General features: G+C 38.9%; 1 protein-coding gene and 1 non-coding gene across 2 annotated transcripts in view; both read left to right on the forward strand.

Annotated features, from left to right (window-relative positions):
- NUDT6 (nudix hydrolase 6) overlaps positions 1–20393 on the forward strand; it is a 57466-nt gene that overhangs the window by 10838 nt on the left and 26235 nt on the right. Inside the window, exon 3 of the mRNA XM_068989495.1 lies at positions 1779–1834. Within this exon, the coding sequence (XP_068845596.1) occupies positions 1779–1834 (56 nt within the window). The remainder of the gene's footprint in view (positions 1–1778; positions 1835–20393) is intronic.
- LOC138094192 (U4 spliceosomal RNA) lies at positions 12429–12565 on the forward strand. The gene has a single exon (XR_011146222.1). It is a non-coding gene; the product is annotated as a U4 spliceosomal RNA (small nuclear RNA).

Consider the following 20393-nt stretch of genomic DNA (forward strand, 5'->3'; position numbering starts at 1 on the left):
TATTTTTGCCTGGAGAATCCCATGGGCAGAGGAGCCTGGTGGCTACAGTGCATAGGGTCGCAAAGAATCAGACACTACTGAATCAACTCACCTTGCACACATGTTCTACATAATTTATTTTTCATTTGTAACCTCGTACCAGCCTCAGAACAAGAGCCTCATAATAGGGCATTTTGTTCAACACTATCCTTGTGGTTCAGTTGGTAGATTGTGTCTGATTCTTTGAGGCTGTATCCTTAGCAATTGGAAAAGTGCCTGATACAAAAAAAGGATCTCAATTCATATACTATAAATATAGAACCTACATGTATTATATATAGGAGCTCAATTAATGTTGAATGAATGATAGAAAATATATTTTTAACAATATCTTCCCACATTATGTAAATACAAATAATGTTTAAATTATAGCATTTAAAGAAACACTGCATTGTTCTTGCCTAGAGAATCCCAGGGACGGGGGAGCCTGGTGGGCTGCTGTCTATGGGGTCACACAGAGTCGGACACGACTGAAGTGACTTAGCAGCAGCAGCAGCAATGCAGATCTTTTAAGTGAAAGTTGCTCAGTAGTATCTGACTCTGACCCCGTGGACTACAGTCCATGGATTCTCTAGGCCAGAATACTGGAGTGGGTAGCCTTTCCCTTCTCCAGGGAATCTTCCCAACCTAGGGATCAAACCCAGGTCTCCCACATTGCAGGCAGATTCTTTACCAGCTGAGCCACAGGGGAAGCCCAAGAATACTGGAGTGGATCAATGGCATCCCACTCTAGTACTCTTGCCTCGAAACTCCCATGGACGGATAAGCCTGGTAGGCTGCAGTCCATGGTGTTGCGAAGAGTCGGACAGGACTGAGTGACTTCACTTTCACTTTTCACTTTCATGCATTGGAGAAGGAAATGGCAGCCCACCCCAGTGTACTTGCCTGGAGAATCCCAGCGACGGCGGAGCCTGATAGGCTGCCGTCTGTGGGGATGCACACAGTCAGACATGACTGAAGCGACTTAGCAGCAGCAGTCTATCCCTACTCCAGCAGATCTTCCCTACCCAGGAATCGAACCTGGGTCTCCTGCATTGCAGGTGGATTCTTTACCAATTGAGCTATCAGGGAAGCTCTAGGTCATTAAAGTGTCATTTTATTTTTGACCTACTATTACCCAAGGAGAGAAAAAAACTTATTTTTGAGTCCCTAATATCTAGCAAAATGCCTAGTGTGCTGGGCAGTGTCTATGTTGAATGAATAAATCAAATAAATGGTCTAGAACTTTAAAAATATAAACTGCTGATCAAAAGGTATTCTGTAGCAATATATTGGTAAGTTATAAAGTAGTATACATAATGTGATAAGGGAATTTAAGTGGCTTTAAGGAAGAAGTCTTGAACTGAATGTTGAGATATTTGAGATTTGGATCATGTTTATATGTAGTGATTCAAGGAATAAATATCAGAGTGGAAAAGTCAATCCATTGATTCAATGGATATTTTTAAGCACTTAAAATTGGACACTAGATGCTTAAAAGAATAGAATATTTTAACTATCATCAGGAATAGATGATCTAGATAACAAGATGCAAATAATTATTCTGTAAGATAGCATATGCTAGAACCATTGTTGTTACTTTCAGCCATTAAAAGACCCAAGATAACTGAGCAACTGGTTTCTTAAGTTATTTTACAACTTTTCAAGGATGAGGTGGTTATTTGAACTAGGCCTTCAGATGGGAGTAATCTGAGGTGAATGAGATTCATATTTCTTGATTATCTTTTTCCCCCTAACAGGAGCTGTATTTGATGAAAATGCTAGAAAAATACTGGTTGTCCAAGATCGAAATAAAGTAAGTTGCTTCTTCTTTATAGTTGCTTTCTAAATGTTTACTTCTATTTAGAGAAAAATAAAGTGTGGAAACTTTGATATGCTTAAAAAACATAGAAAGATATTTTTTATTTATTGCAGTCAGTATTTTTATTGACATATGGTTGATTTACAGTGTGTTAATTTCTGCTGTGTAGCAGTGATTCAATTATACATATATACACATTTCTTTTTTAATAGTCTATTCCATTAAGGTTTATCGATGGATATTGAGTATAGTTCCTTGTGCTATAAAGTAGAACCTAGTTGTTTATTCATTCTATGTGTAAAAGCGTATATCTGCCAACCCCAAACTCCATCTCTCCCCCAACCTTCTCCCCCATGGCAACCACCAGTTTGTTCTGTATGTCCATGATTCTGTTTCAGTTTCATAGATCAGTTTGTATCATATTTTAGAATCCACATATAAATGATATCATGTAGTATTTATCTTTCTGACTTCACATAGTGTGATCATCTCTAGTTCCATTCATGTTGCTGCAAGTAGCATTATTTCATTCTTTCTTTTCCCAAAGATTATTTAATTTTTTGACTGTGGTGGGTCTTCATTGCTGCATGCAGGCTTTCTTCAGTTGTGCTGAGCAGGGCCTACTTTTCATTGTAGTGTGCAGCCTTCACTTTGAGGTGGCTTCTCTTGTTACAGAGCACAGGGTCCAGGTGCTCAGGCTTCAGTAACTGTAGCATGTCGTAGCTTGCAGGCTCCAGAGTGCTGGCTCATTATTGTTCCTCATGGGCTCAGCAACTTGCCAGCATGTGGGACCCTTCTGTACCAGGGGTCAAACCAGTGTCCCTTGCATTGCAAGGCAGATTCTTAACCACTGGACAACCAGGGAAGCCCTGTCTTGTTCTTTTTCTGTGGACAGGTAGTATTCTATTATGTATATATATATATGTACCTCATCTTTTTACAGGTTTTTCTATTAAATGGTAGTTTTGGTGATACAGAATTCTATTATATTTTCTGTTGACCAATCATGATATAATGGTATTAAGTAAGCAACAGTTACATAATCACAACAGTAAAATATTTTGATCAGTTTCACAGTCAATAGCCAGACAAAAAATAAAAGATAATTACAATTGCAAGCCATAATGGGAACATGATTAATCTAACAATAAAATAATTACATACAGTTTGGAGGGGGGGGCCAAGCAGAGTGATGTGGTAAGTGAAAGTGCATACATGCACATATTTTCATCTACCCAGCCAGTGTATGTCTTTTGTTTGATACATTTAATCCATTTACCTTAAGGTAATTATTGATATGTATGATCCTATTACCATTTTCTTAATTGTTTTGGGTTTATTTTCTGTATTTCTGTTTATTTTCCTTCTCTTCTGTTTACTGCCTAGAAAGTTCCTTTAACATTTATTGTAAAGCTGGTTTGGTGGTGCTGAATTCTCTTAACTTTGGGTCAGGAAAACCCCCTGGAGAAGGAAATGGCAGTCCACTCCAGCACTCTTGCCTGGAACATCCCATGGATGGAGGAGCCTGATAGGCTGATAGACAACTTTACTTGTCTGGAAAGCTTGATTTCTCCATCAAATCTAAATGAGAATCTTGAATTCTTTTTCTGGAAGGTTGCCTATCTCCACTTCATTTACTTGTTTGGGGGGGGGGGGTTTATCTTGTCCCTTCCTCTGAGACATAACTTTCTGCTTTTTCATCCTGATTAACTTTCTTTAATGTGGTTTTTGTTTTAGCCCCTGTGAACTGTGGTTCTTCTGTCTTGCTCTGGTGGACAGGGCCTTGCTCCGCAAATCTTTAATCCAGTTAACTGCCGATGGGTGGGATTGTGCTCCCTCCCTGTTAGTTGTTTGGCCTGAGGATACCCAGCCCTGGGGTCTAAGGGCTCTGTTTTTGCTATTGTTCAGTTGCCCAGTTCTGTCCGACTCTTTGCCACCCCATGAACTGCAGCGGGCCAGGCCTCTCTGTCCCACACCATCTCCCAGAGTTTGCCCAAGTTCATGTCCGTTGCGTCAGTGGTGCCATCCAGCCATCTCATTCTCTGACACCTTCTTCTGCCCTCAGTCTTTCCCAGCATCCAGGGTCTTTTCCAGTGAGTCGACTGTTCACATCAGGTGACCAAAATATTGTAGTTTCAGCATCAGTCCTTCCAATGAATATTCAGGGTTGATTTCATTTAAGACAGACTGGTTTGATCTTCTTGCTGTCCAGGGGACTCTAAAGAGTCTTCTCCAGCACCACAGTTCAAAGGCATCAATTATTCTGCACTCTGCCTTCTCTATGCTCCAACTCTCACAATTATATGTGATCATTGGAAAGACCATAACCTTAACTATATGGACCTTTGTTAGCAAAGTGATGTCTTTGCTTTTCAACACAAGGCTTGTCTAGGCTTGTCATACCTTTCATGCCAAGAAGCACTTGTCTTCTGATTTCATGACCGCAGTCCCCATCCACAGTGATTTTAGAGCCCAAGAAGAGGACATCAGTTACTTCTTCCATCTTTTCCCCTTCTATTTGCCATGAAGTGATGCGACTGAATGCCATGATCTTAGTTTTTTTATTATTTACTTTAAGCCGGCTTTTTCACTCTCCTGCTTCACCCTCATTGAGAGGTTCTATAGTTCCTCTTTGCTTTCTGCTGTTAAGAGTCGTATCATCTGCATACATGAGGTTGTGATGTTTCTCCTGCCAATCTTGATTCTAGGTTGTAACTCATCCAGCCAGGCATTTTTCATGATGTGCTCTGTGTATATGTTAAATAAACAGAGTAACAACAGACAGCCTTGTCGTACTCCTTTCTCAATCCTGAACTAGCCAGTTGTTCCATACAGGGTTCTAACTGACGCTTCTTGGCTTGCATACATGTTTCGCAGGAGACAGGTAAGAGGTCTAGTATTCCCATCTCTTTAAGATTTTTCCACAGTTTATTATGATCCACACAGTGCAAAGCTTTAGTGTAATTAATGAAACAGGTAGATGTTTTTCTGGGAATTCCTTTGCTTTCTCTATGATCCAGCAAATGTTGGCAATTTGATCTCTGGTTGCTCTGCCTTTTCTAAACCCAGCTTGGATATCTGGAAGTTCTTGGTTCATGTAATGCTGAAGCATACCATGCAAAATTTTAAGCATGATCTTAAATGGCAACTCACTCCAGTATTCTTGGCCTTGAAAATCCTATGGACAGAAGAGCTTGGCAGGTTACAGTCCATGGGGTTGCAGAGAGTCAGACGTGACTGAGCAATTTGACTTTGCCTTACTTTACTAGCGTGGGAAATGAGTGCAATTGTCCAGTGGTTTGAACATTCTTTATTACTGTCCTTCTTGGGATTGGGATGAGGATTGGCCTTTTCCAGGCCTATAGCCATTGCTAGGTCTTCCAGATTTGTGGACATGTTGAGTGCAGCACTTTGATAGCATTATCTTTGGGGGTTTTAAATAGCTCTCCTGGAATTCCATCACATCCATTACTAACTTTATTGACAGTGGTGCTTTTTAAGGCCCACTTGACTTCACACTCCAGAATGTCTAGCTCTGGGTGAGTAACCATACCATCGTGGTTATCTGGTTAATTTTTGTACAGTTCTTTATGTATTCTTTCAGCTTCATTTAATCTCTTCAGCTTCTACTAGGTCGCTATTGTTTCTGTCCTTTATTGTGCCCATCTTTAGATGAATTGTTCTCTTGATATTTCCAATTTTCCTGAAGCTCTAGTCTTTCCCATTCTGTTGTTTTCCTGTATTTCTTTGCATCATTCATTGAAGAAGGCCTCTTGTCTCTCCTTGCTATTCTCTGCGTTTAGCTGGATGTACCTTTCCCTTTCTCCCTTGCTTTTCACTTTTCCTCTTCAGATAACCACTTTGCCTTATTGTTAGGGTCGGTTTGTTCACTGCCTTCTGTACTATATTACAGACCTCTGTCCATAGTTCTTCAGGCATGCTTTTTACTGGATCTAATCCCTTGAATCTATTCATTACCTCCACTGCATATTCATAGGGGATTTAAGTTGTACCTGGCTAGCCTGGTGCTTTTCCCCACTTTCTATAGTTTAAGCCTGAATGTTGCTTTGAGAAGCTGATCTGAGCCACAGTCAGCTCCAGGTCTTGATTTTGCTGACTCTAAAGAGCTTCTCCATCTTTGGCTACAAAGAATGTAATCAATTTGATTTCGGTATTGACCCTTTGGTGATGTCCATTTGTAAAGTCGTCTCTTGTATTGTGGCAAAAGGATGTTTGCTATCACCCGTGCATTCTCTTGGCAGAATTCAGTTAGCCTTTGCCCTGCTTCATTTTGTGCTCCAAGACCAAATTTCCCTGTTACTCCTGGTGTCTTGACTTCCTACTTTTGCATTCCAATCCCCAGTGATGAATAGAACGTTTTTTTGTGTGTTAATTCTAGGAGATCTTCCAAGTCTTCAGGGAACAGATCAACTTCAGCTTCTTTGGCACTGGTGGTAGGGGCATAGACTTGAATTACTGTGATGTTGAATGGCTTGCCTTGGAAACAAACCCAGGTCATTCTACGGTTTTTGAGGTTTCACCGAAGGACGGCATTTCGGATTCTTTTCTTGATTATGAGGACTGCTCCATTTCTTCTAAGGGATTCTTGCCCACAGTAGTAGATAAAATGGTCTTCTGAATTAACTTTGTCCATTCCCGTCCATTTTAGTTCATGGATTCCTAAGATGTCTGTGTGTACTCTAGCCATCTCCTGCTTGACCATGTCTAATTTACCTTGATTCATGGACCTAATATTCCAGGTTCCTATGCAATACTGTTCTTTGCAACATCAGATTTTACTTTCATCACCAGACACATCTACAACTGAGCATCATTTCCACTTTGGCCAAGCCACTTCATTCTTTCTGGGGCTATTAGTAGATGTCCTCTGCTCTTTCCTAGTAGCATATTGGACACCTTCTGGCCTGGGGGACTAATCCTTTAGTGTCATATCTTTCTGTCTTTTTATACAGTTCATGAGGTTCTCACGGCAAGTATACTGGGATGATTTGCCATTCCCTCCTCCAGTGGATCATGTTTTGTTAGGACTCTCCACTGTGACCCATCTGTCTTGGATGGCCCTACATGGCATGGCTCATAGCTTCATTGAGTTACACAAGCCCCTTTGCCACAACAAGGCAGTGATCTGTGAAGGGCTCTGTAGTAGGGTTAATGGTGACCCCCAGGAGGGCTTACACCAAGGGGGACCTTTCATGACTACTACTGCCAGTGCTCCAGTCCTAGTGATGAGCCCCTGCCAACCCACACCTCCACAGGAGACCCTCCAACACTAGCAGGGGTTTTGGTCAGTATCCTGTGGAGTCACTGCTCCTTTCCTATGGGTCCTGGTGCAGGCAAGATTTTGTTTGTGCCCTGCAAGACTCGAGTCCTTGTTTCCCCCAGTCCTGTGGAAGTCCTGTAATCAAATCCCACTGGCCTTCAAGGTCAGATCCCCTGGAGATTCCCAGTCCATTTTTCAGATCCCCAGGCTGGGAACCCTGAGGTGGGGTTCAGAACCTGTACAACAGTGGGAGAACTTCTTTGGTATTATTCTCCAGTTTGTGGATCACCCACCTGGTGGTCATGGGGCTTTATTTTATTGTGATTGTGCTCCTCCTACTGTCTCTCTGCAGCTTCTTCTTTGTCTTGGATGTGGGATATCTTTTGATGGGTTCCAGTATCCTCCTTTCAATGGTTGTTCAACAGCTAGTTGCGATTTTGGTGTTCTCACAGGAGAAGATGAGCACCCATCCTTCTATTCTGCCATCTTAAACTGGAACTACCACATTTTTATTTGCTCATCTGTGGAAGGTATTTAGGTTGTTTCCATGACTAGGCTATTGTAAGTAATGCTGCTGTGAACATAAACATGCAAGTATCTTTTTGAATTTGCATTTTGCTGGATCACATGGTAATTCTATTTTTAGTTTTTTGAGGAACTTCCATTCTGTTTTCCATAGTGGCTCTACCAACTTATATTCCCAGCAATAGAGTAGAAAGGTCCCCTTTTCTCCACATCTCCTCCTGCATTTGTTATTTATATGGAGTTTTTAGTGGTGGCTATTTTGATTGCTGTGAAGTGGTACCTCGTTGTAGTTTTAATCTGCACTTCTGTAGTAACTAGCAATGTTAAGTATCTTTTCATGTGCTTACTAGATGTCTGTATTTCTTCTCTGGAGAAATATCTATTTAGGTGTTATGTCCCTTTTTCAATTGGGTTGTTGATTTTGTGTTACTGAGTTGTACGAGTTGTTATATTTTGGAAATTAAGCCCTTGTAGGTCTCATCATTTTCAAATATTTTCTCCCATTCTGTAGATTGTCTTTTCATTTTGTTTATGGTTTTTCCTTTGCTCTGCAAAAGCTTCTGAGTTTCATTAGGTTCCATTTGTTTATTTTCTTTTCGTTTTCATTACGAGGTGGGTTAAAAAAGATCTTGCTGTGATTTGTGTCAGAGTGTTCTGCCTGTGTTTTCCCTTAAGAGTTTTATAGTATCTGGCCTCATATTTAGTCTTTAATCCATTTTGAGCTTATTTTTCTGTGTGGTGTCATGGAGTATTCTAATTTCATTCTTCTACATGTAGCTGTCCAGTTTTCTGGGAACCACTGTCTTTTCTCCATTGTATATTCTTGCCTCCTTTATCATAGAGTGTGTGTATGTGTGCTTAGTCATGTCCAACTCTTTGCAACCCCATGGAATGTAGCCTGCCAGACTCCTCTGTCCATGTAATTTTTAAGGCAAGATTGCTGGAGTGGGTTGCCATTGGCTATTCCAGGCCATATTCGGACCCAGGGATCAAACCCATGTCTCTTGCATCTCCTGCATTGACAGCTGTATTCTTTACCAGTGCATCATGGGGGAAGCCCTTGTCATAATTAGGTGAACATAAGTGTGTGGGTTTATCTCTGGACATTCTGTCCTGTTCCATTGACCTATATTTCTATTACTATGTCAGTCCCATACTGTTTTTAAATACTGATGTTAAATTGGATTGTTTACTTAATTTCTCTTTCCAGTCTTTCATTGTTAGCGTATAGAAAGGCAACAGGTTTCAGTGTATTCATTTTGTACCCTGAAACTTTAATACTGAACTCATTGGTGAGCTCTAGTAGTTTTCCAATAGCATTTTTAAGATTTTCTGTGTATCATGTCATCTGCAATCAGTGATAATTTTGCTTCTTATTTCCAATTGAGATCCCTGTTAATTTTTTTTCTTCTCTGATTGCTGTAGTAGGACTTCATAAACTGTGTTGAATTATAGTGGTGAGAGTACACATCATTGATGTTTCTGATCTTAGAGAAAATGTTTTCAGCTTTTTACTGTTGGGTATGATGTTAGCTGGGGGTTTGTCATATATTTCCTATATGCTGAGGTAGGTTCCCTCTGTGCCTACTTTCTAGAGTTTTGCTTTTTGTGTGTGTGTTTTTTTTTCCATAAATGGGTCTTTAAGTTTTCTACAAAAGCTTTTCTGCGTCTATTGAGATGATCATATATTTTTATTCTTCAATTTGTTAATGTGATATATCACACTGATTGATTTGTAGAAAATGACAAAATCTTGTATCGTTGAAATAAATACCACTTGATCATGATGTATGATCCTTTTAATATATTATAAAATTCAGATAGCTGGTATTATGTTGAGGATTTTTGTGTCTTTATTCATCAGTGATATTGACCTGTAATTTTCTTTTTTTGTGATATCATCTGATTTTGGTATCAGGGCTCATAGAATGAGTTTGGGAATGTTCCTTCCTCTGCAATTTTTGGGAATAATTTCAAAAGAGTGGGTGTTAACTCTTCTCTAAATGTTTGATAGAATGAGCCTGTGAAGCCTTCGGGTCCTGGACCTTTGTTTGTTGGGAGGTTTTTAATCACAGTTTCAATATTTGTGAACAGTTTGTTTATATTTTGTGTTTCTTCCTGCTCAATTTTGGAAAATTATACCTAAGTGGTTTTCATTTCTTCTAGAATGTCTGTTTTATTGGTATATATTTGCTCGTAGTAGTCTTTTATGATCCTTTGTATTTTTATGGTGTCTGTTGTAACTTGTTCTTTTTCATTTCTGTTATTATTGATTTGAGCCATTTCCCCTTTTTTCTTGATGAGTCTGGCTAAAGATTTATCAATTTAGTTAACTTTTCAAAGAACCAGGCTTTAGTTTCATTGATCTTTGCTGTTTTCTTCGTCTCTATTTCATTTATTTCTGCTCTGATCTTTATGATTTCTTTTCTTCTCCTTTCTTCAGGTTTTATTTTTTCTTCTTTAGTTGATTTAAGTATAAGGCTAGGTTGTGAATTTAAGACTTTCTTGTTTCTGGAAGATTGTATTGCTATAAACTTCCCTCTTAGGACTACTTTCGCTGCATCCCATAGGTTTTGGATCACCATTTTTGTTTTTATTTATCTCTAGGCATTTTTTTATTGCTTCTTTGATTTCTTCAGTGATCCATTAGTTATTTAATAGCATACTGTTTAGCCTCCATGTGTTTCTTTTTTATAGTTTTTCCTGTACTTGATTTCTGACCTCATAGCATTGTGGTTGGAAAAGATACTTGATACGGTTTCAAGTTTCGTAAATTTACTGAGTCTTGCTTTTTGGTCCAAGATATCAATCCTGGAGAGCATTGTATGTGCCCTTGAGAGGCATGTATATTTGCTGCTTTTGAATGGAATGCTCTATAAGTATCAGTTAAGGCCATCAGGAATAATATGTCTTGTAAGGCCTGTGTTTCCCTGTTGATTTTCTGTCTGGATGATCTTTCCATTGATGAAAGTGGGCTGTTAAAGTCCCCCACTATTGTATTACTGTTGATGTCTTCTTTTATGGCTATTGATATTTGCCTTGTATATTGAGGTGGTCCTATATTCAGGACATATATTTATGATATACCTTCTTGGATTGATCCCTTTATCATTATGTACCATCTTTCTTTGTCTTTTGTAATAGACTTTATTTTAAACTATTTTGTCACTTAGCAGTGAATTTGAGATTTTTATTATTTCCAGGGGTAAGATTGTATTGCTATAAATGTCCCTCTTAGAACTGTTTTTGTTTTCCTTAGAATTCTTTGGCTCTCTTTAAATTCCATTTGCATGGAGTGGCAGTACACAGCGTGATACAATTTTTTTTAACTTTTTTTTATTTTAAACTGTGTTGATTTAAAATATTGTTAGTTTCAGGTGTTAGTTGAATCCGAATATTGAGCAAAGAATATTTCAGAATATTGAGCAGAGTCCTTCTGCTAAATAGTAAATCCTTGTTGCTTATCTATTTTATGTGTAGTGTTTTGTGTCTATTAATCCCATACTCCTAGTTTATCACTCCCAATAATGTTCCCTTTTAATAACTTTGTTACATGAATCTGTTTCTGTTTTGTATGTATAGATTCATGTCTATTATTTTTTAGATTCCACTGACAGTTATTATCTTATATTAGTCTTTCTCTGACTCACTTAACTAAGTATTCTTTAGATCCATCTATGGTACAGTTAGAACTGGACATGGAACAACAGACTGGTGCCAAATAGGAAAAGGAGTACGTCAAGGCTGTATATTGTCACCCTGCTTATTTAACTTATATGCAGAGTACATCATGAGAAACACTGGACTGGAAGAAACAGAAGCTGGAATCAAGATTGCCAGGAGAAATATCAATAACCTCAGATATGCAGATGACACCACCCTTATGGCAGAAAGTGAAGAGGAACTAAAAAGCCTCTTGATGAAAGTGAAAGTGGAGAGTGAAAAAGTTGGCTTAAAGCTCAACATTCAGAAAACAAAGATTATGGCATCCAGTCCCATCACTTCATGGGCAATAGATGGGGAAACAGTGGAAACAGTGTCAGACTTTATTTTTTTCGGCTCCAAAATCACTGCAGATGGTGACTGCAGCCATGAAATTAAAAGATGCTTACTCCTTGGAAGAAAAGTTACGACCAACCTAGATAGTATATTCAAAAGCAGAGACATTACTTTGCCAACTAAGGTCTGTCTAGTCAAGGCTGTAGCTTTTCCTGTGATCATGTACGGATGTGAGAGTTGGACTGTGAAGAAAGCTGAGCACCGAAGAATTGATGCTTTTGAACTGTGGTGTTGGAGAAGACTCTTGAGAGTCCCTTGGACTGCAAGGAGATCCAACCAGTCCATTCTGAAGGAGATCAGCCCTGGGATTTCTTTGGAAGGAATGATGCTAAAGCTGAAACTCCAGTACTTTGGCCACCTCATGTGAAGAGTTGACTCATTGGAAAAGACTCTGATGCTGGGAGGGATTGGGGGCAGGAGGAGAAGGGGATGACAGAGGATGAGTTGGCTGGGATGGCATCACTGACTCGATGGACGTGAGTCTGAGTGAACTCCGGAAGTTGGTGATGGACAGGGAGGCCTGGCGTGCTGCAATTCATGAGGTCGCAAAAAGTCAGACACGACTGAGCGACTGAACTGAACTGATGTTGCTTCACATGGCAGTATTTCATTCCTCTTTATGATTGTTTCTGTGCCTTGGTTTTTGTGTATAGTAGTGCTGTGAACATTGTTGGATATGTATCTTTTTGAATTAGAGTTTATGTCTTTCTGGATATGTACCCAAGCTTTGGGCAGTGGCACTGTTGTAGCCACTGAGGTTTATCCAAGGTATGATTATTGCTAATTGGATATATAACCAGGAGTAGGATTATTGGATCATGTGGTTGTTCTATTTTCAGTTTTTTAAGGTACCTCCATATTTTTTCCTATAGTGGCTGCATCAGTTTACATTTCCACTAGCTGTGTAGAAGGGTTCCCTTTTCTCCACATACTCTCCAACATTTATTGTTTGTAGACTTACTGCTGATGGCCATTCTGACCAGTATGAGGTGATACCTCACTGTAATTTTGATTTACATTTCTCTAAGAGTTAGTGACATTGCCTGTTGACCATTTGTCTGTCTTTGGAGAAATGACTCATATCTTCTACCCATTTTTCAATTGGTTTGTTTTTTTGTTATTGAGTTGTATGAGATGTTCATATATTTTGGAAATCAAGCCCTTGTCAGTCATACCATTTGCACATCTTTTCTCTCTGTCAGTATGTTCTCTTTCATTTTGTTTATGGATTCCTTTGCTGTTCTAAAGCTTGTACAAATTTGATTAAATCCCATCTGTTTTATTTTGCTTTTTTATTTTTATGTCTTTTCAACACCAAAAACCTTTTCTATTAGGGTGTAGCTAATTAACAGTATTATGCTTTCAGGTGAACAGTGAATAAATATACATATATCCATTCTCCCCGAAACTCCCCTCCCCTCCAGACTGCCACATAACATTGAGCAGAATTCCATGTGCTATACAATAGATCTTTGTTGGTTATCCATTTTAAATATAGCAAATATAGCAGTATGTACTTGACCTTCCAGAGTCCCTAACTAACCCTTTCCCCTGGCAACCATAAGTTTGTTTTCTGTGACTCTCTTCTGTTTTGTAAATAACTTCATTTCTGTCATTTCTTTTTAGATTCCCCATATAAGGATGTCATATGATATTTATCCTGTGTCTGACTGCACCCGGTATGACACTCTCTAGGTCCATACATGTTGCTGCAAAGTGTCTTATTTCATTCTTTTTAATGGCTGAGTAATATTCCATTATATATATGTACCACATCTTATTTAGTCATTCCTCTGTCAGTGGACATTTAGGTTGCGTCCATGTCTTGGCTATTATAAACAGTCCTGCAGTGAACATGGGAGTGCATGTATCTTTGGGGACCATGTCTTTCTCTGGATATATGCCCAGGAGTGGGATTACAGGGTCATATGGTAGCTTGATTTCTCCTAGAGAAGGAAATGGCAACCCACTCCAGTATTCTTGCCTAGAGAATCCTGTGGACAGAGGAACTTGGTAAGGTGCTGTCCGTGGGGGTCACACAGAGTCAAACACAACTGAAGTGACTTAGCATTCATGCATGTGTTGGAGAAAGAAATGGCAACCCACTCCAGTATTCTTGCCTGGAGAATCGCAGGGACAGAGCCGCCTGGTGGGCTGCCATCAGTGGGGTCACACAGAGTTGGACACTTCTAAAGTGACTTAGCAGCGGCAGCAGCATACTGATCTCCATAGCGCCTGTACCAATTTACATTCCCACCAAAAGTGCAGAGAGTTCCCTTCTCCATGTTCTCTCCAGCATTTGTGCTTTGTGATTTCTTGATGCTTGATGGTAGCCATTCTGACCGGTGTGAAGTGATACCTCAGTATAGTTTTGACTTGCATTTCTCTAATAACTAACAGTGTTGCACATCTTTTCATGTGCCTATTGGCCATCTGTATGTACTCTTTAGAGAAATGTCTGTTCAAGTCTTCTAAACAAAAAAGAACAGATTGTTTGTTTTGATTTTACTAAGCTGTTTGTAAATTTTGGAGACTAATCCCTTATCAGTCACATCATTTGCAAATATTTTCTCCCAATCTGTGGTTGTCTTTTCATTTTGTTTATTGTTTCCTTTGCTGTGCAAAAGCTTTTGAGTTTAAGTAGCTCCTATTTGTTTATTTTTGCTTTTATTTCCATTATTCTGGGTGATGGATCCAAAAAAGATCTATTGCTATGATTTATATTAGAGAGTGTTCGACCTATGTTTTCCTCTAAGAGTTTTATAGTGCTCAGTCTCACATTTAGGTCTTTAATCCATTTTGAGCCTTTTTGTGTATGGAGTTAAAGAACGATCTAATTTCTTTTTTTTACACGTAGCCGTTCAGTTTTCCCAGCACCATTCGTTAAAGAGGTTGTCTTTCCAACTTTGTGTAACCTTGCCTCTCTTTGTCATAGATTAATTGACTATAGGTGTATATGCTTATTTCTCAATTTTCTGTCCTGTTTCATTTATCTCTATTTCTGTTTTGGGGCCAGTACCATACTGTTTTGATGACTGTCATTTTGTAGTTTAGTCTGAAGTCAGGGAACCTGATTCTTCCAGCTCCTTTTTTCAAGATTGCTTTGGCTATTCAGGATTTTTGTGTCTCCATACAAGTTTGGAGGTTTTTTGTTCTAGTTCTGTGAAAAATGCCATTGGTAATTTGATAGGGATTACATTGAGTCTGGATTGCCTTGGGTAGTATAGTCATTTTGACAGTACTGATTTGTCCAGTACAAAAACTTTTCATCTGTTTATGTCTTCAGTTTCTTTCACCAGCATTTTTTAATTTTGTCTTGGATAGGTTTATTCCTATGTTTTTTATTCTTTATGATGCAATGGTAAATGGAATTGCTTCTTGAATTTCTTTTTCTGATCCTTTGTGGTTTGTATATAGAAATGCAACAGGTTTCTGTGTATTAATTTTGTAACCTGCAACTTTACCAACTTCATTGAGTTCTAGTAGTTTTCTGGTAGCTTTAGGATTTTTATGTATAGTATCATGTCAACTGCAAACAGTGACAGTTTAACTTTTTCTTTCCTAATTTGGATTCCTTTTCCTTTTTCTTCTCTGATACCTATAGCTAGGACTTCCAAAACTATGTTGAATAAAAGTGGTGAGAGTGGACATTCTTGTCTTGTTCCTTATCTTAGAGGAAACACTTTCAGCTTTTCACCACTGCATATGGTGATAGCTATATGTTTGTCATATATCAGCCTTTATTATGTTGAGCTATGTACCCTCTACGCCCACTTTCTGGAAAGTTTTGATCATAAATGGGTGCAGAGTTTTTTCAAAACCTTTTTCTGCATCTATTGAAATGGTATGGTTTTTATTCTTCAATTTGTTGATATGGTATATCACATTGATTGATTTGCAGATGTTGAAAAATCCTTGCATCTCTGGGATGAATCCCACTTGATTATAGTATATGATCTTTTTATTGTTGGATACAAATTGCTAGCATTTTGTTGAATTTTTACATCTATGTTCATCGGTGATATTGGCCTATAATTTTGCTTTTTATCTATTTTCTTTGTCTGGTTTTGGTATCAGGGAGATGGTGACCTCATAAAATGAGCTGGGAAGTTTTCCTCCCTCTGCAACTTTTTGGAACAGTTTCAGAAGGATATGTGTTAACTCTTCACTAAATGTTTGATAAAATTTGCCTGTGAAGCCATCAGGTCCTGGACGTTTGTTTGTGGGAAGGTTTTTAATCATGATTTCAATTTCAGTGCTTGTGATTAGTCTGTTGATATTTTCTCTTTCTTCTTGGTTTCTGTCTAGGGAAACTGTACCTTTCTGAGAATTTGTCCATTTCTTCCAGGTTGTCCGTTTTACTGGCCTGCAGTCGTTCATTGTAGTCTCTTATGACCCTTGGTATTTCTGTGGTCAGTTGTAACTTCTTTTTCATTCTCAATTTTACTGAGTCCTCTCTCTTTTTTCTTGATGAGTCTGGCCAAAGATTTATCAGTTTTATGTTTTCAAAGAACCAACTTTTAGTTTCATTGATCTTTGTGATTGTTTTCTTTGTCACTATTTCCTTTATTTCTGCTCTGATCCTTATGGTTTCCTTCCTTCTACTAAGTTTAGGTTTGGTTTGCTGTTCTTTTTCTGGTTGTTTTAGGTGTAAGGTTAGGTTGTTTATTGGAGATTTTTCTTGTTTCTTCAGGTAAGACTGTATTGTTATAAACTTCCCTTTTAGAACTGTTTTTGCTGCGTCCCATAAATTTTGGACCATTGCTTTCATTTTCCTTTGTCTCTAGGCATTCTTTTATTTCTTCAGTGATTCAGTGGTTGTTTAGTGTCATATTGTTTAGGTGCTACATGTTTGTGTTTCTTAGAGGTGTTTTTTCTTGTAGTTTATTTCTAATCTCATGCCGTTGTGAGAAAAGATGCTTGATATGGTTTTGATTTCAAATTTATCAGGGCTCACCTTGTGAACCAGCATGTGGTCAATCCTGGAGAATGTTCCATGTGCACCTGAGAAAAATATGTAGTCTGCTTCTGGATGGAATGCTCTATAAATATCAATTAAGGCCATTTTGTCTAAAGTATCATTTAAGGCCTGCGTTTCCTTATTGATTTTCTGTCTGGTTGATCTGTCCATTAATGAAAGTGGGGTATAAAAGTCCCCTACTATTATTGTGTTACTGTCAATTTCTCCCTTTATTAGTTTCCACTTACATACTGAGGTGTTCCTATGTGTGTATGTATTTATAATTGTTATATCATCTTAGATTGAACACTTGGTCATTATCTATTGTCTTTCTTTGTCTCTTATAACAGCTTTGTTTTAAAGTCTATTTTGTCTGATAGGAGTATTGCTACTCCAGCTTTATTATGATTTCCAAATGTTTGAAATACCTTCTCCCATCCCCCTACTTTCAGTCAGTAACTGTCTGTAGGTGTGAGGTGGGTCTCTTGCAGACAACATGTATATTGTTCTTGTTTTTATATCCACCCAGCCAATCTATGTCTCTTGGTTGGTGCATTTATTCTATTTACATTTAAGATAATTATTGATATGTATGGAGGAGCCTAGTGGGCTATAGTCCATGGGGTCGCTAAGAGTCAGACACGACTGAGTGACTTCACTTTCTCATGCACTGGAGAAGGAAATGGCAACCCACTCCAGTGTTCCTGCCCAGAAAATCCCAGGGATGGGGGAGCCTGGTGGGCTGTTGTCTATGGGGTCGCACAGAGTCGGACACAACTGAAGCGACTTAGCAGCAGCAGCAGCATGCTCCTATTACCATTTTCTTAGTTGTGTTTATTTTTTGTAGCTTTTTTTTTCCTCTGTGTTTCCTGCCTAAAGAAGTTCATTTAGCATTTGTTGTAAAACTGGTTTGGTGCCGAATTCTCTGACCTTTGGCTTGTCTGGAAAGCTTTTGATTTCTTCATCAAATCTGAAGGAGGGGATTTCTGGGTAGAGTATTCTTGTTTATGGGTTCTTCCTTTTCATCACTTGCCATTCCTTTTTGGCCTGTAGAATTTCTGTTGAGAAATCAACTGAAACCTTATGGGTTTTCCCTTGTATGTTATTTGTCTTTTTTCCCTTATTACTGTTAATATTTTATCTTTGTCTTTAATTTTTATTAGTTTGATTACTGTGTATCTTGGTGTGTTCCTCCTTGGGTTTATCCTGCCAGGGACTCTCTGTGCTTCCTGGACTGGGTTGACTATTTCCTTTCTCATGGTGGGGAAGTTTTCAGCTATTATTTCTTCAAATATTTTCTCAGGTCCTTTCTCTTTCTCTCACTCTCTTTTTTTTCTCTTTCTCTCCTTCTTTCTCTTTCTGGGACCCCTATAATGTGAATATTGATCGTATTTAATGTTGTTCCAGACGTCTCTTAGGCTGTATTAATTTTTTTTCATTATTTTTTCTATGTTCTGTTTTATGGCATTGATTTCCATCATTCTGTCCTCCAGGTCATTTATCCATTCTTCTGCCTCAGTTATTCATTCCTTCTAGTGTATTGTTCATCTCTGTTGGTTCTTTAGTTCTTCTACTGCTGCTGCTAAGTTGCTTCAGTCGTGTCCGACTCTGTGCGACCCCATAGACGACAGCCCACCAGGCTCCCCCATCCCTGGGATTCTCCAGGCAAGAACACTGGAGTGGGTTGCCATTTCCTTCTCCAATGCAGGAAAGTGAAAAGTGAAAGTGAAGTTGCTCATTCATGTCTGACTCTTTGTTGCATCTTTTCCATTCTTTTTTCTGAGATCCTAGATTATCTTCACTATAATTATTCTCAATTCTTCTAGGTAGTTGCTTATCTCTTCATTTAGTTCTTTTTCTGGGAACTTATCTTGTTCCTTTCTTGGCAAAACTCTATTAGTCTTTGCCCTGCTTCATTCTGCATTCCAAGGCCAAATTTGCCTGTTACCAGGTGTTTCTTGACTTCCTACTTTTGCATTCCAGTCCCCTATAATGAAAAGGACATCTTTTTTGGGTGTTAGTTCTAAAAGGTCTTGTAGGTCTTCATAAAACCGTTCAACTTCAGCTTCTTCAGCATTACTGGTTGGGGCATAGACTTGGATAACTGTGATATTGAATGGTTTGCCTTGACTAATAGAGTTTTGCCAAGAAAACGCACTGGTCATAGCAAACACCGTCTTCCAACAACACAAGAGAAATTCTACACATGGACATCACCAGATGGTCAACACCGAAATCAGATTGATTATATTCTCTGCAGCCAAAGATGGAGAAGCTTTATACAGTCAACAAAAACAAGACCAGGAGCTGACTGTGGCTCAGATCATGAACTCCTTATTACCAAATTCAGACTTAATTGAAGAAAGTAGGGAAAACCACAAGACCATTCAGGTATGACCTAAATCAAATCCCTTATGATTATACAATGGAAGTGAGAAATAGATTTAAGGGCCTAGATCTGATAGATAGAGTGCCTGATGAACTATGGAATGAGGTTCATGACATTGTACAGGAGACAGGGATCAAGACCATCCCCATGGAAAAGAAATGCAAAAAAGCAAAATGGCTCTCTGGGGAGGCCTTACAAATAGCTGTGAAAAGGAGAGAGACAAAAAGCAAAGGAGAAAAGGAAAGATATAAGCATCTGAATGCAGAGTTCCAAAGAATAGCAAGAAGAGATAAAAAAGCCTTCTTCAGCGATCAGTGCAAAGAAATCGAGGAAAACAACAGAATGGGAAAGACTAGAGATCTCTTCAAGAAAATTAGACATACCAAGGGAACATTTCATGCAAAGATGAGCTCGATAAAGGACAGAAATGGTCTGGACCTAACAGAAGCAGAAGATATTAAGAAAAGGTGGCAAGAATACACAGAAGAACTGGACAAAAAAGATCTTCACGACCCAGATAATCATGATGATGTGATCACTCATCTAGAGCCAGACATCCTGGAATGTGAAGTCAAGTGGACCTTAGAAAGCATCACTACGAACAAAGCTAGTGGAGGTGATGGAATTCCAGTTGAGCTATTTCAAATCCTGAAAGATAATGCTGTGAAAGTGCTGCACTCAATATGCCAACAAATTTGGAAAACTCCACTGTGGCCACAGGACTGGAAAAGGTCAGTTTTCATTCCAATCCCAAAGAAAGGCAATGCCAAAGAATGCTCAAACTACCGCACAATTGCACTCATCTCAGATGCTAGTAAAGTAATGCTCAAAATTCTCCAAGCCCGGCTTCAGCAATACGTGAACCGTGAACTTCCAGATGTTCAAGCTGGTTTTAGAAAAGCCAGAGGAACCAGAGATCAAATTGCCAACATCTGCTGGGTCATGGAAAAAGCAAGAGAGTTCCAGAAAAACATCTATTTCTGCTTTACTGACTATGCCAAAGCCTTTGACTGTGTGGATCACAATAAACTGTGGAAAATTCTGAAAGAGATGGGAAGACCAGACCACCTGACCTGGCTCTTGAGAAATCTGTATGCAGGTCAGGAAGCAACAGTTAGAACTGGACATGGAACAACAGACTGGTTCCAAATAGGAAAAGGTGTACGTCAAGGCTGTATATTGTCACCCTGCTTAGTTAACTTATATGCAGAGTACATCATGAGAAATGCTGGACTGGAAGAAACACAAGCTGGAATCAAGATTGCCAGGAGAAATATCAGTCACCTCAGATATGCAGATGACACCACCCTTATGGCAGAAAGTGAAGAGGAGCTAAAAA

The sequence above is a fragment of the Capricornis sumatraensis genome, chromosome 17 (assembly GCF_032405125.1).
Source record: "Capricornis sumatraensis isolate serow.1 chromosome 17, serow.2, whole genome shotgun sequence".
Lineage (NCBI taxonomy): Eukaryota > Metazoa > Chordata > Mammalia > Artiodactyla > Bovidae > Capricornis > Capricornis sumatraensis.